At 45.7% G+C, this 13219-nt stretch overlaps 1 protein-coding gene across 1 annotated transcript in view; it reads left to right on the plus strand.

Moving 5' to 3' along the window:
- EXD1 (exonuclease 3'-5' domain containing 1) overlaps positions 1-13219 on the plus strand; it is a 220208-nt gene that overhangs the window by 31056 nt on the left and 175933 nt on the right. Inside the window, exon 3 of the mRNA XM_040332834.1 lies at positions 1429-1497. Within this exon, the coding sequence (XP_040188768.1) occupies positions 1429-1497 (69 nt within the window). The remainder of the gene's footprint in view (positions 1-1428; positions 1498-13219) is intronic.

Consider the following 13219-nt stretch of genomic DNA (forward strand, 5'->3'; position numbering starts at 1 on the left):
GCCATCCGGCCAAACTGAGCTAAGTGCCCTAAGTTAGATGCAGCCCTTGCTTAGGAGCTCCTGGATGCGTCTGTTTCTCTTCCGTTCATGGACGGACACAGCAGCATCTTGACATATGGGTATTATCCTCCTGTTAGGAGATTGACTAAGCAGAAAAAATAGCATGTTAAATGTTAAAAACACATCATACAGTACTGCCCAAGAGGACGTCCCCCTGGGTACATCCCCTCTCCCTGCATCTTGCAGCTCAGTTTGCAGCCCCATGTGGCCTGGGGATTTTTTATTTTACATTTTTTTTTTTTTTTTTTTTTTTTTTGTTTCCTGCACTTTTTGAACCTGAGCTCTACTATCAACTGCCGACTGGGTGACGGGCTGGATCCTTGACCCTTTTAGTCGAGGGCTGGATCCTCGACCCTTGTAGTCCCCCCAGTTCGCCCATCGAGCATGTGCCGGCCTTTTTAGCTACGCGCTGGGCCGTCCACGACATGCCCCATTGATCCAGGGGTGGCCGGTGAGCTATATGCTCCAGGGCACACATATGACCGGGCTCTATGTCCGTGTCAGTGTGCCGGGCCGAGAGCCATGCCGTGACCGCGCGGACGTTGGTTCTGTCTGGGATGCCTTCAGCTGGTCATCACAGGATGGGTAAGCAGCAGTCCCCCCTGCTCTGGCAGAGAGGTACAGCTGGGCATTCACGGGATGGTCGCTAGAGGGTCGTTGCTTCGCTTTTGCATGCGAATCCTGGGTCTCATGGTGGCCTCCTTCGAGGCGGTGCCGTATGCTCCATTTCACACTTGAGTGTTACAGAGAGAAATTCTGTCGCGGTGGGACAAGTGCCCTTTGTCTCTGGATTGTCAAATCCGGATGAGCCGCCTGGTCAGGACCTCCCTGATGTGGTGGCTGACGTCTCCGGCTCTTCGGGCCGGGAAGTCATAACTTCCTTGTCACTGGACGGTGGTCACGATGGATGCCAGCCTCACTGGCTGGGGGTGGGGGGTGGGGGAGTATAGGGAGTTCAGTCGGTCCAGGGGCGCTGGACTCAGGAAGAATCCCCGCCTGCCGATCGATGTCCTGGAACTCTGGTGTGAATTGTGGGAAATTGGGTTGAGACTATCAATACGACAGTTTGGGGCGCGGCAACTACAAGAAATTCGTGAGGATGTGGGGACCTTGGTTGAATGAGATGGGGTGTGAGGGTTTTGTGGGGAGTGGTGGAGAGGTCTCCCTCACCTATGTCTCCAGACTTCATTTTTTACCTTCTGACTTCTCTAAAAAATAATTTTTACAAGAAATGTTGAACTTTGCAAACATTGGCACATGCTTCCGCCTGTATTTTAACTAATGCTCTGTAAAGTAATTGTGGCACCACATTTTTCCCAACTGTTTATTAATGGTTTATTCAGTTTAACAAATGTCTTTATATTTCAGTGAAGGATTTGAAGACTGGGGAAGCTGTGAGGGGACCAAGGCTGTTTTTTGGCCCAAATATTCTGAATGGTAATGTACCGTATTTTCCGGCGTATAAGACGACTGGGGGCGTATAAGATGACCCCCTAATTTTCCAGGAAAAATGTTGGTTTTGGGATATACTCACCGTATAAGACTACCCCCTTCCTACTAGTCTTTCTGGAAGCTGAGGGGTAGCCAGAACCGCTGACAGAAACAGGCTTTTTCAAATCTCACTGTGCCATTACATTACATTCCTCACTGTGTCATTGCATTACATGCCCCGACTGTGCCATCACTTGCCCCTCACTGTGCCATCACTTGCCCCCTCTCTGTGCCATCACTTGAATGAATGAATGACTTGTATAGCGCAACGCATGCGAACTGAATCGCCTCTGGGCGCTTTTTCCAGCCAGTATCTGCTTGGCTGGTGCGGTCATTTTCACCCCGTAGGATCATGACACGCTAGGGACACACAGTCATACACACATATATACATATATACTGGGCCAATTTGGACGAGATCCAATTTACCTACGAGCATGTCTTTGGAGTGTGGGAGGAAACCGGAGTACCCGGAGGAAACCCACGTAGACACAGGGAGAACATGCAAACTCCAGGCAGATGTTGTCGTGGTTGGGATTCGAACCAGCGAACCTTTTGCTGCTAGGCGAAAGTGCTACTCACTGCACCACTGTGCTGCCCTCTTGCCCCCTCTCTGTGCCATCACTTGCCCCCTCTCTGTGCCATCACTTGCCCCCTCTCTGTGCCATCACTCACTTTTTTTTCGTGCGGTGCAGTGACAGTCTCCGTGCTGCGCACGTCAATGATTTAAAAGACGCACCTTCTCCTCAGACTGTCCTGTGTTAGGCGGAACACAAATCTTCCCAGCAGCGCCTCTGTTCTGTGTTCCGCCTATCAGGGACGTCTTCTCATCTCGTCCAAGGATGAGAAGGCATCTGTGATAGGAGGAACACAGAACAGAGGCGCTGCTGGGAAGATTTGTGTTCCACCTATCACAGAACACGCTGAGAAGGAGCGTCTTTTAAATCATTGACGCTGGCAGCACCCGGAGACTGTCCCCGCACCGCACCGCCTATTCAGGAAAAAAGTGAGTGATGGCAGAGACCGTACCCGGCGTATAAGACGACCCCCGACTTTGGATGCATTTTTTGCATCCAGAAAGTCGTCTTATACGCCGGAAAATACGGTAACTATATTTTTAATTATATGTATTATTGACCCAGAGGAAATCAGATGATTAACTTATGACCATTATTTTTATTATTTCATTATGTGTGTGTATAAAAGAGCTAAAAAAAGGGAAGCGCAAAAACCCTATTAACCACCTCCGGATCGGCTCACGACGATATACTTCGGCACTTTGAAGAGGTATATTGTTATGGCAGCAGCTAGCTGCCATAACCCCAGTGTCCTCTTCTTCAGTGAGCGGTCTGGTTTCAGATAAAAGTGGTCTCTGCAGTGGATTTGCTGCAAGATTACTTTTACCAGTGGCGGAAAGCGCTCCCGCCACCATCTGGAGCCCTCCGCCGCTTACCGGAGATTGGATGGTTCTCCCTGTATGGTACCCAGCTCCATACCATTTCAGTCAAAACATCACTTCCGCCCATGGCTCTTAAAGAGACCTTTTTATTTTTTATATATATTTTTTTTTTTTCAAACTACTTTTTGATCTCATATTTAAGAGTTCCTGTCATGCTTTTGTTCTATTACAAGGGATGTTTACATTCCTTGTTATAGGAATAAAAGTGTCACCATTTTATTTTTTTAAAGAACAGTGTATATAAAAAAAAAAATTTAACATGCCCCGTCCACGTGAGTAGCACACGCATATGAAAACAGTGTTCAAACCACACGTGTGAGGTATTGTCGCGATCGTTGGAGCGAAAGCAATAATTCTAGCCCTAGACCACCTCTAACTCAAAACATGCAACCTGTAGATTTTTTTTTTTTTTAATTGCCTATGGAGATTTTTAAGGGTAAAAGTTTGTCGCCATTCCACGAGTGGGCGCGATTTTGAATCGTCACATGTTGGGTATCAATTTACTAGGCATAACCACTTTCTCTTTCGTTCATGAACGGACACAGCTCCCATTATTTGTTGACTTTAGGGGTTATGTTCCGTCAATCAGGAGAGGACTAGGCAGACATGTTAAACAGTTTAAAAACATGTACCGCAGCAAAGCTGAACAGTACCGCCCAGGGGGCAATCCCTCTGGCTATAACCCCTCACCCTGCAGTCAGCAGCTCAGTTTTTTTTAGAAGGACCTGGCTCCCTTGTTTTTTCTTTCTACGTTTTGATCCTGAGATTTACTATCAACTGCCGGCTGGGTGACAGGCTGGATAATATAGATCCTTGTAGTCTCCCCAGTCCGGCCTTCGAGCGTGAGCAGGCCTTGGCTACGCACTGGGTCGGCCACGACATACCCCGTTTTCTCCAGGGGTGGCCAGTGAGCTATATGCTCCAGGGCCCACATATGACTGGGCTGCCGCTGTCCAGTCACAGTGGGCCGTGGCCGACAGCCACTCCGTACTGCTAGGTGATGGTTCTGTCAGGAACGCGTCCAGCAGTCCTTGCAGAGATGGGTAAGTAAGGTTCCTCCTGTCTTTGCAGGATTGAACAGCTGGGCATTCCTGGGGTGGTCGATAGGGGGTCTCTTGCCCTCCATACCTCCTCCCCATGCTTTTCTTGGGTCTGCTGTGTACCTGACCGGGGGGGTGGGGGGTCCCTGAGGGGGGGGGTGTCGGGGTCCGCTCTAGTGTGGAGGGCCTCCACTCTGAGGCCCAGTGCTTCGCGGCCTTTTTGCTTTGCTCTGAACTATCTGCGCCATTTTTGGAATGCGCCAGCGCCATTTTCCTGTGGTCGCGCTGTTCCTAATGCTAGTTACAGCTGGCAGCCATTTTCCCGTAGCCGCACTGTTTCTAGCGGGCGGCCATTTTCTTGTAGCTCGCATGCTTTTGCTGAGGCGGCCATCTTTGTGTGGTTCTAGCATTAGTTTTGTCCTCTAGCGCTGGTCTGTCATTCTGAACAGCGCGAACGGCAGATTACCTCCGACACACACTGTGCTGGATTAGAGCGGACCACAGTGCTGAGCAGTGCCCAGGTCAGGGCGGTGAGTCCTCTGGGGGGAAAAACCCTTGGCCTGTAGCAGCAAGGAGGGTGGGCCTTTTTTGTGTAACTTGACCTGAGTCCCTGGGTGGCTGTCAGGTGAGCGGGTCAGCATGTCGTCAGAGGGCGCTTCTTCCCCAGACATTCCTGTAATGGCAACTAGTGCACCTGCGGTGCCTGTGGACGCTTTGTCGGCGGTCCTGGAGTCCATTTTTGCCAGGGTGGAAGCCGTGTGTGCTCCTAAGGGGGGTAAAAACTCGGACTCGGCCTGGCTGTGACACAGGGTCCCTGTTCTGAAGTGTCAGAGGATGCGGACCAGGACCTTTCGGACAGTGGAGAAGACTCGATGTTCGGGTCAGCGCAGGAGAAGGGCGCTTGTTGGAGCACTTATCACCACAGTGCGGGAAACCCTCAAGCTAGAGGATACGGCCAGGGCATCTACTGGGGTGTCAGTCCCTTTTGGGTCCCACAAGCTGACCCGCACTGCTAAGGTGTTTCCTTATGTTGCTTATTTTGATAAGTTTATTGACAACGAGTGGGAACGACTGCAGCGGGCTTGTTCGGTCCCAAAACGCATGGTGGTACGTTACCCTTTTGAGGAGAGCCTTCTGCAAAAATGGTCATCTCCCCCGGTGGTGGACCCCCCGGTATCCAGGTTGAACAAGTTCACCACAATTCCAGTGGAGGGGACCCCGGCATTTAAGGATCCTGCAGATAGGAGGTCCGATATAAAGCGGATGTTGTTTTCCTGCAGGAGACCCACCTGACCCTAGAATCCAATGTTAAGTTGTACTCCCCAGATTTTCCGGTATGGTATTACGGGGATACCATTTCAAAACGAGCTAGGGGAGTGGCCATTGGGTTTGGGAAGGGGGTACGATTTATATTGGAAGATAGGATGATTGATGCCGAGGGAAGATTCCTTTTCCTAAAAGGGAAAATAGGTGACATGCCATGCACCATGGCGAATATATACGCACCCAGCCTTTCCCCAATTAATTATTTCAGTGAGATATTAGGGAAGTTACAGGATTTCAAGGCAGGTAAAACAATCCTACTGGGAGATCTGAACGTTTGCATAGAGCCGGAAGTGGACAGTACGTCACGTGCACAGGGTACAAACAACACTCGGCTAAAAAAAAAAATGCATAGCTGCCAGATAGTCGATATTTGGAGAATACTACAGGCAAAACAGCTGGACTATACGTTTTACTCCCCTAAGCACGGGACGTACTCCAGGAGTGACTATATTATGGTTGATCACTGCCTGTTGGAATACATAGTAGACTCAAGAATAGAAATCGCATCAATATCAGATCATGCCCCTGTGAGCATGACAATGATTATTCCTGGCCACCAAAGAACATTTAGCCCATGGAGGCTGAATGAAGAACTGATATTAGATTAAGTAAGCTTAGAAAGGGTAAAAAGAGTTAAACCAGTACTTCAGGATAAACGACACCGAAGGTGTATCTAAATCAATCTTATGGGAAGCACATAAAGCTTTTATTAGAGTGATTTTGATATCAGAGGGGGCCAAGAAGAAAAAAAGATAGGAACATGAAAATTAACAACCTGACCGCTGAAATATTTAAAATTGAACAAGAACATAAAAAATAGGGGAAGCACAAGGAGATATATCACGACCTTGTTAGGAAAAGGGACAAACTCAAAGAACTCCTGGAACAAGAGACTAGAAGAAAATTTAACATAATTGCAAAAGAGAGGTACATGTGGGGCAATATACCTAGCAAATATGGTGCAGAGACAGAAAACAAAAAACTATATAGAACAAATCCAAAATAAACAGGGGGAGGTGGTACACTCTACAAAGGACATAGCAGAAACCTTTAAAATTTATTATGAGGAGCTATACTCGGTGAAGCAGAAGACATGAAGGAAAGGGGGAAAAAAATGAAAAAAATAAAAGCGCTTCTAGATGGTGCAAGACTCCCAAATATAGGCCCGAACGAGAGCACAATCTTGGACAGGCCCGTAACTGAGGATGAGATTAGTAAAGCGTTGGTGGACTCTGCTCTGGTCAAAAGTCTGGGCCCTGATGGGTTCACAACGCTCTATTTTAAAAAATGCAAAGACATACTGTTACCAAGACTGTGCCAATATTATAATGGGCTAGGGAAGGAATATCAAATGAGTAGGGATGTCCTGGAAGCTACAATTATAGTAATCCCGAAGGAAGGGAAAGACGCCAGGCTTTGCTCCATTATAGGTCGATATTGCTACTTAACGCCGATACCAAGCTGTTCGCAAAGGTGCTGGCAGAGCGACTGAAGCGGCATATGTCCACATTGGTCCACCCAGACCAGGTGTGTTTTCTTCCCGAAAGAGAGGGAAGGGACAATGGGGTGAGAGCTTTGTTGCTCATTAGAAAGATTAAAGAGGAGGGGTCCCCAGGTCTACTCCTGTCGATTGACGCAGAAAAGGCGTTCGACAGGGTAGGCTGGGGACTCATGACTCAAACGTTGGAAAAAATGGGCATCGGTCCCAGGATGTTAAAGTGGATCACGACGTATCACTACCCGACGGCGAGGATAAGAATTAATGGAAGTCTGTCTTCGGCTTTCGGGATGAAAAACGGGACGAGACAGGGATGCCCCCTCTCGCCGCTTTTGTTTGTGCTGTCCTTGGAGCCCCTCTTGGCCTGAATCCGTAACAGTCCTGAAGTTGAAGGGATAAAAACTCCCGAACCTCTTTTAAAAATTTGTAGAAAGTACGGGGATATATCTAATTTCAAAATGTTAATAAGATGGAGATTTTAAATGTGAGTATTAGCAATTTAGAATAACAGCAATTGAAGGCAGAGTTTTGTTTTCCTTGGCGGAAGGAACTGAAATATTTAGGAATCAAATTGGCTAACTCAAATAAGAAACTATATGAAATAAATGATATCCCGCTACTTGATGAAATTAAAAACGAAATAAAAAGGGTTATAAATAGACCAATCTCCTGGATCGGCCGAATTAGTATCTTAAAAATGGCCCTGTTCCCAAAAATTCTTTACAAATTTCAGATGTTGCCAATCGCACTACCGCAATACTACTTGAGAGCACTCAAAAAGCTGATAATGAACTATATATGGAAAAACAGGAAACATAGGATATCGCATTTTGTCCTTATACAGGAAAAAAAACACGGGGGCTTAGCAATCCCGGACATAAGGAAATACTACAAAGCGGTGGTATTGTCGAGGGTCATTGAGTGGGCCAGAGACAACAAGGAAGAAAGATGGGTGATGTTAAGAAAATGCAGTGGCCAAAGTAAAATTAGGGAACATAATATGGAACCCACCACAGTACAGAGCACTTAAAGAGAATATTTACGAGGTAACACGTAACGCACTCAAAATTTGGGACACATTACACAAAAAAATTGACAAGGACTATAACTCACCTCTTTATAAGGTTAAAAGAAAATGAGTACTTCGCACCTGGAAAAAAAACAGTAGGTGGGAATTGGATTAAAAAAGATAAAGCACATCTAAGGGAAATAATAAAGAATGGGAAATTAAAAACACTACAGGAACTAAGACACAATGAGGACTTAATGACAATCAATGAATGGAGATCTCAACAGCTGCCCCACTTTGTTCAAAAACTACCCCAGCCAATAAGGTCTGGAGAACAGCTCACAGCCGTGGAAAGACTATGCACCACAGAAAAAACTAAAGGCATTATTTCAAGACTTTATAAAATAGTGTTGGGAGTGGACGGGCTGGAGATCCCTCTGTTCGTTGAAAAATGGGAACGGGAGTTAGGAACACAGATAATTTCACAATAAGTAAAATGTTGAAGCTGACCCACTCTTCGGCCGTGGATAGTAGAACAGCAGAAATGAACTACAAGTGTATAGCGAGATGGTATGCAACACCAGATAAAACAAGTAAATGTAAAGAGGGGCAGTCGGCAGACTGTTGGCGAGGCTGTAGGGCCCCAGGGACAATGGCTCACCTCTGGTGGACTTGGCCAAAAGTAAAAAAATACTGGGAAAAAATCATGGGGTACATTAAAGACATAACCGGGAGGGAGATTAAATATGACCCATGGATTGTACTGTTCCACGGGGGCGAGGAAGCGACAAAACCTTATAGCAGGGATATGCAATTAGCGGACCTCCAGATGTTGCAAAACTACAATTCCCATCATGCCTCTGCCTTTGGTTGTCATGCTTGTGGCTGTCAGAGTCTTGCTATACCTCATGGGACTTGTAGTTCTGCAACAGCTGGAGGTCCGCTAATTGCATATCCCTGCCTTATAGAGTCTCTGGTTCCACACTTGTTAAACGCAGCCAAAAGGCTAATACCCAAGAAATGGCAGGAGGTCGAGTGCCCTATCAATATGGGAGTGGATAGACTCTGTAGAAGAGACATACTGTATGGAAGGGTTAAAGAATAGTATCGAGGAGGGAAACAATGTCCTAAAGGAGAAGTGGTCACATTGGACGGTATTTAAGAAAACATGGAGCTATGCGGAAAACCTTAGGGTCAAGGACTGACAGGGACCAGCGGTGGTGGACTGAGGAAACTAGCGCGGCAAGAAAAGTAACTGTGAGGTAGCCGGAGGGAGGGGGGAGGGATAAAAAAAATAAAAAAATTTGGGATTGGGATATATTGATTTTCATGACTACTACATGACCTCTATCCTCACTCAATCAAAGGAGTGGTTCAGGACCTCCACCCTCCCCCACCACGATGTGGGGGCAATCAGAAGCCACCATGGTACCAGGCAGGGCTGTGGAGTCGGGGGAAATTTTGGGTACCTGGAGTCGGAGTCGGCAAACAATGCACCGACTCCGACTCCTACTAAATTTAGATTGGAATTAAAAAAAAAAAAAAGCAAGTTTAAATGTCCCAATTCACAAAAAGTTATAATTAATGACTTCTCTACTGTAAGAATAAAGACCAATGCATGCAGTGCCTCACGTAACCGCAAAACGAACACGTTAAGTGACCGTGAAGAAGCATGCTTTTCATGTGCTTCACTATATGGCACGCAACGCACAATTAGGAGCTGCAATACTTATACTTTCCATAGTGTTGTGTTCTGCTTTTACAGGGAACGCATGTTAGAGAACCAGTAAGTGTCCAAATAAAAAAATTCCAACAGGAGTTTTATAAAGCACTAAAAGAAGTTGAAAAGTATGATCGCTCATCAAAACTTACTGTTGAAGAAGCCATCCTTGTTTATCCAGAGATCGTTAGTGATGTGGCCAGAATAGTTACTGCAATGCCACCCACCCAAGTCAGTGTCGAAAGATTATTTTCAGCCCTAAAAATAATAAAGTCTGACTTAAGAGCCTCTATGAAAGAGGATCTGGCAGAGGCAATTCTCTTCCTTAGAACTCTACATTGAATTGATTTGCATTTGCTAAGCCTAGAACTACATTTCAAGATTAATATAAACCATTTCTAGGTTTTGCAGATTTTGTTTTTGGTTCATTATAGATGAGCTTTGTTTTTGTTCTAAAACAACCAAATAATGTGGTTTGTATTTTTGAACTGGTAAAGATCCTGTTCCTGATGTTTATGCCTGCTGCTACTATCCAGTCACTTGATTGTTTTCATTGTGTTTGTCTTTTGCTTAAACTGTGCAATACAGTAGACTGTTGGCTTCCCAGCCAGTAGTCCTGTGGTAGGTTGCGTTTCTTTCCCTCAAGGAATGTATAAAATACATTCGCATATTAATACAGAGGAGTCTGAGTCGGGGAGTCGGAGTCGGAAGTACATAAAACTGAGGAGTCGGAACATTTATCTACCGACTCCACAGCCCTGGTACCAGGAGGTAATTTATCCTTATGGCTATTTGCTTCTCTATTAAGAAAAAAAAACTATTCCCCAACTATCACCAACCATAGCAGTGACCATCAAAGTATGGGCCAAATTTTCCAAACTATCATGTTCCTACCCTAATCAATCAACATTACCTATTCCCATTGACACCTTGCATCATGTCATAGAATCATCATTTTATGCAGGATGGAAAAGCAAGGGAATTAAATCTTTGTCAGACCTAGCAGATAAAGGAAAACTCAAACCGTTTTCCACACTCTTAACGGAACATAATCTTCCAAATTCTGACAGGTTCTTATATATTCGCACCCAACACTGCCTTGCCTCACTCAAAACTTTGGTCATGGAAGATCCCTCAGATGGCCTGGATCTTCATTAAATCCCCTACAGATTTGCGGAAGGGCATATCTTTGTTCTATAACATTCTACACCAGAAAACAACCTTTCCTAGCTCCACAGCCCTACTGCGATGGGAGACAGACCTAGGTCAAAGTTTCTCACATCTCAAATGGGAAAAGGCTTGCCAGTCCACCTACAATGCAACATGTTGTTCATCCCTTTGGGAACTTGCATTTAAATTAACTTATCGTTGGTATTTGACCCCTGATAGATTGTCCAAGTTTAGCACAGTACTGTCGAATTCTTGCTGGAGGGACTGCGGGCATAGTGGTGACCTACTTCATACATTCTGGAACTGCCCCAAACTTAAACTTTACTGGCATTTAGTTTTCAAGTTAATATCTGACGTAACCGAACTCCCAATAGAGGGAGGACCCTCACTCGCCCCTTGACATAGAACGGTTCCATAACCCGATACGGCACATCATAATCCATATACTTCTAGCGGCACGCCTTATGTCCAGGAAATGGAAAAACCCTGATCCCCCCCACGATCACTGATGTATTTCGAACCAATCATGAGCACTTCACTTATGAGACAACCCTGGCACTGAGACAGGGAAGCAAATTAAAACAATGGATTGACTGGAACAAATCTCCTACACTTGCCAAAATGTTCAACCTATAACTTTGATATGATTACTATTTTTTCTACAAATGTATTAAACTGTTCACCTGGAGGCCTTTAGGCGAGGACAGGTGGAGTCTTTTACCCAGGCACAGTCTTGGTCCCTTCTAGGGGTGCTTGGGTGAAATCGCTCTCCCTCCACCCTTGCGTAACAAACATGACTCTATATGACCTCATCTTCCATCAGCTGCTCTGGTCGTCTACAATGTTCATTAACCTATTTGATTATATCGAATCTACCGCACTACTGCTACAGTGGCACATTTCATGTTGTATACTTTCTTTACTTTGTGACATATTGCATATGTTCCTAAAAATGGAAATGTACTTTTTCTTGTATTCACTACTTTGTTACTTTTGAAATATGACAATAAAAACCTATTAAAAAACAAACAAAAAAAAAAACATTTTAAAGCGGAGGTTCACCCAAAAATCAACTTTCTGCCATTAGATCCAGCATACTGCTGACATCTGCAGTATGCTTTTTTTTTGTACTTGTCGTTTATCAGCCGTTGTTATCCGGCTCCGAGCAGGGATTTTTGTGGGGAATAGGCGTTCCTAAGCCAAGCGGATTTGATTGACGGGCTGCTAAAGCGCGTCACGCCCTCCGAAAATACCCGAAGTCACACTCGGGTGTTTATGGCGCCTGCGCCTGCCGTGTAGAGCTGACTGCGCAGGCGCCGTAAACACTCGAGTGTCACTTTGAGTATTTTCGGAAGGCGTGACGCGCTTTAGCACCCGTCAATCAACTCTGCTTGGCTTAGGAACGCCTATACCCGGAAGGAATGCCCGCTCGGAGCCAGGTAAAAAAAAGGCTGATAAAACGATAAGTACAAAGAAAAAAAACAGCAAAAAAACAGCAAAAAAAAAAAACAGCATACTGCAGATGTCAGCAGTTTGCTGGATCTAATTGCAGAAAGTTGATTTCTGCATGAACCCCCGCTTTAAGGAGCTGTGTCCGTCCATGGACAATAAGAGAAAATGGGATTTTTTGTACTCACCGTACGGACACTGCACCCACCTCTCCTTTTTAGTTTTGTACTGTTTGTTACGAACTGAGGCTGCATGCTGCAGTGAGGAGGGTTATGTCTGTAGGGACCGCCCCCTGAGCGGGGCTGTTTAACTCTGTTAAAGCGGGGGTTCACCCTTAGAGGGCACTTTTCCCCCTTAGATTCCTGCTCGTTATTACTAGGGGAATCGGATATTTATTTTAAAATATGTGCAGTACTTACCCGTTTACGAGACGCATCCTCTCCGTCGCTTCCGGGTATGGGCTTCGGGAATGGGCGTTCCTTCTTGATTGACAGGTTTCCGAGAGGCTTCCGACGGTCGCATCCATCGCGTCACGATTTTCCGAAAGAAGCCGAACGTCGGTGCGCAGGCGCAGTATAGAGCCGCACCGACGTTCGGCTTCTTTCGGCTACGAGTGACGCGATGGATGCGACCGTCGGAAGCCTCTCGGAAGAATGTCAATCAAGAAGGAACGCCCGCTCCCGAAGACCCATACCCGGAAGCGACGGAAGAAGATGCAGCTCGAAAACGGGTAAGTACTGCACATATTTTAATATAAATAGCCGATTCCCCTAGACCGAACGAGCAGGAAGCTAAGGGGAGATTTATTTTTTTTTTTTAAATGGGTGAACTCCCGCTTTAATGTAACGTATTTAATTATCTAACATGTTTCTGCCTAGTCCTCTCCTGTAAACAGGAAACATAACCCACTTGTCAAGATTTAAGGAGCTGTGTCAGTCCATGGATTTAGAGAAAAGGATTTTACGTTGAGTACAAAAAATCTTATTTTTGTCCACTT

The sequence above is a fragment of the Rana temporaria genome, chromosome 13 (assembly GCF_905171775.1).
Source record: "Rana temporaria chromosome 13, aRanTem1.1, whole genome shotgun sequence".
Taxonomy (NCBI): Eukaryota; Metazoa; Chordata; class Amphibia; order Anura; family Ranidae; genus Rana; species Rana temporaria.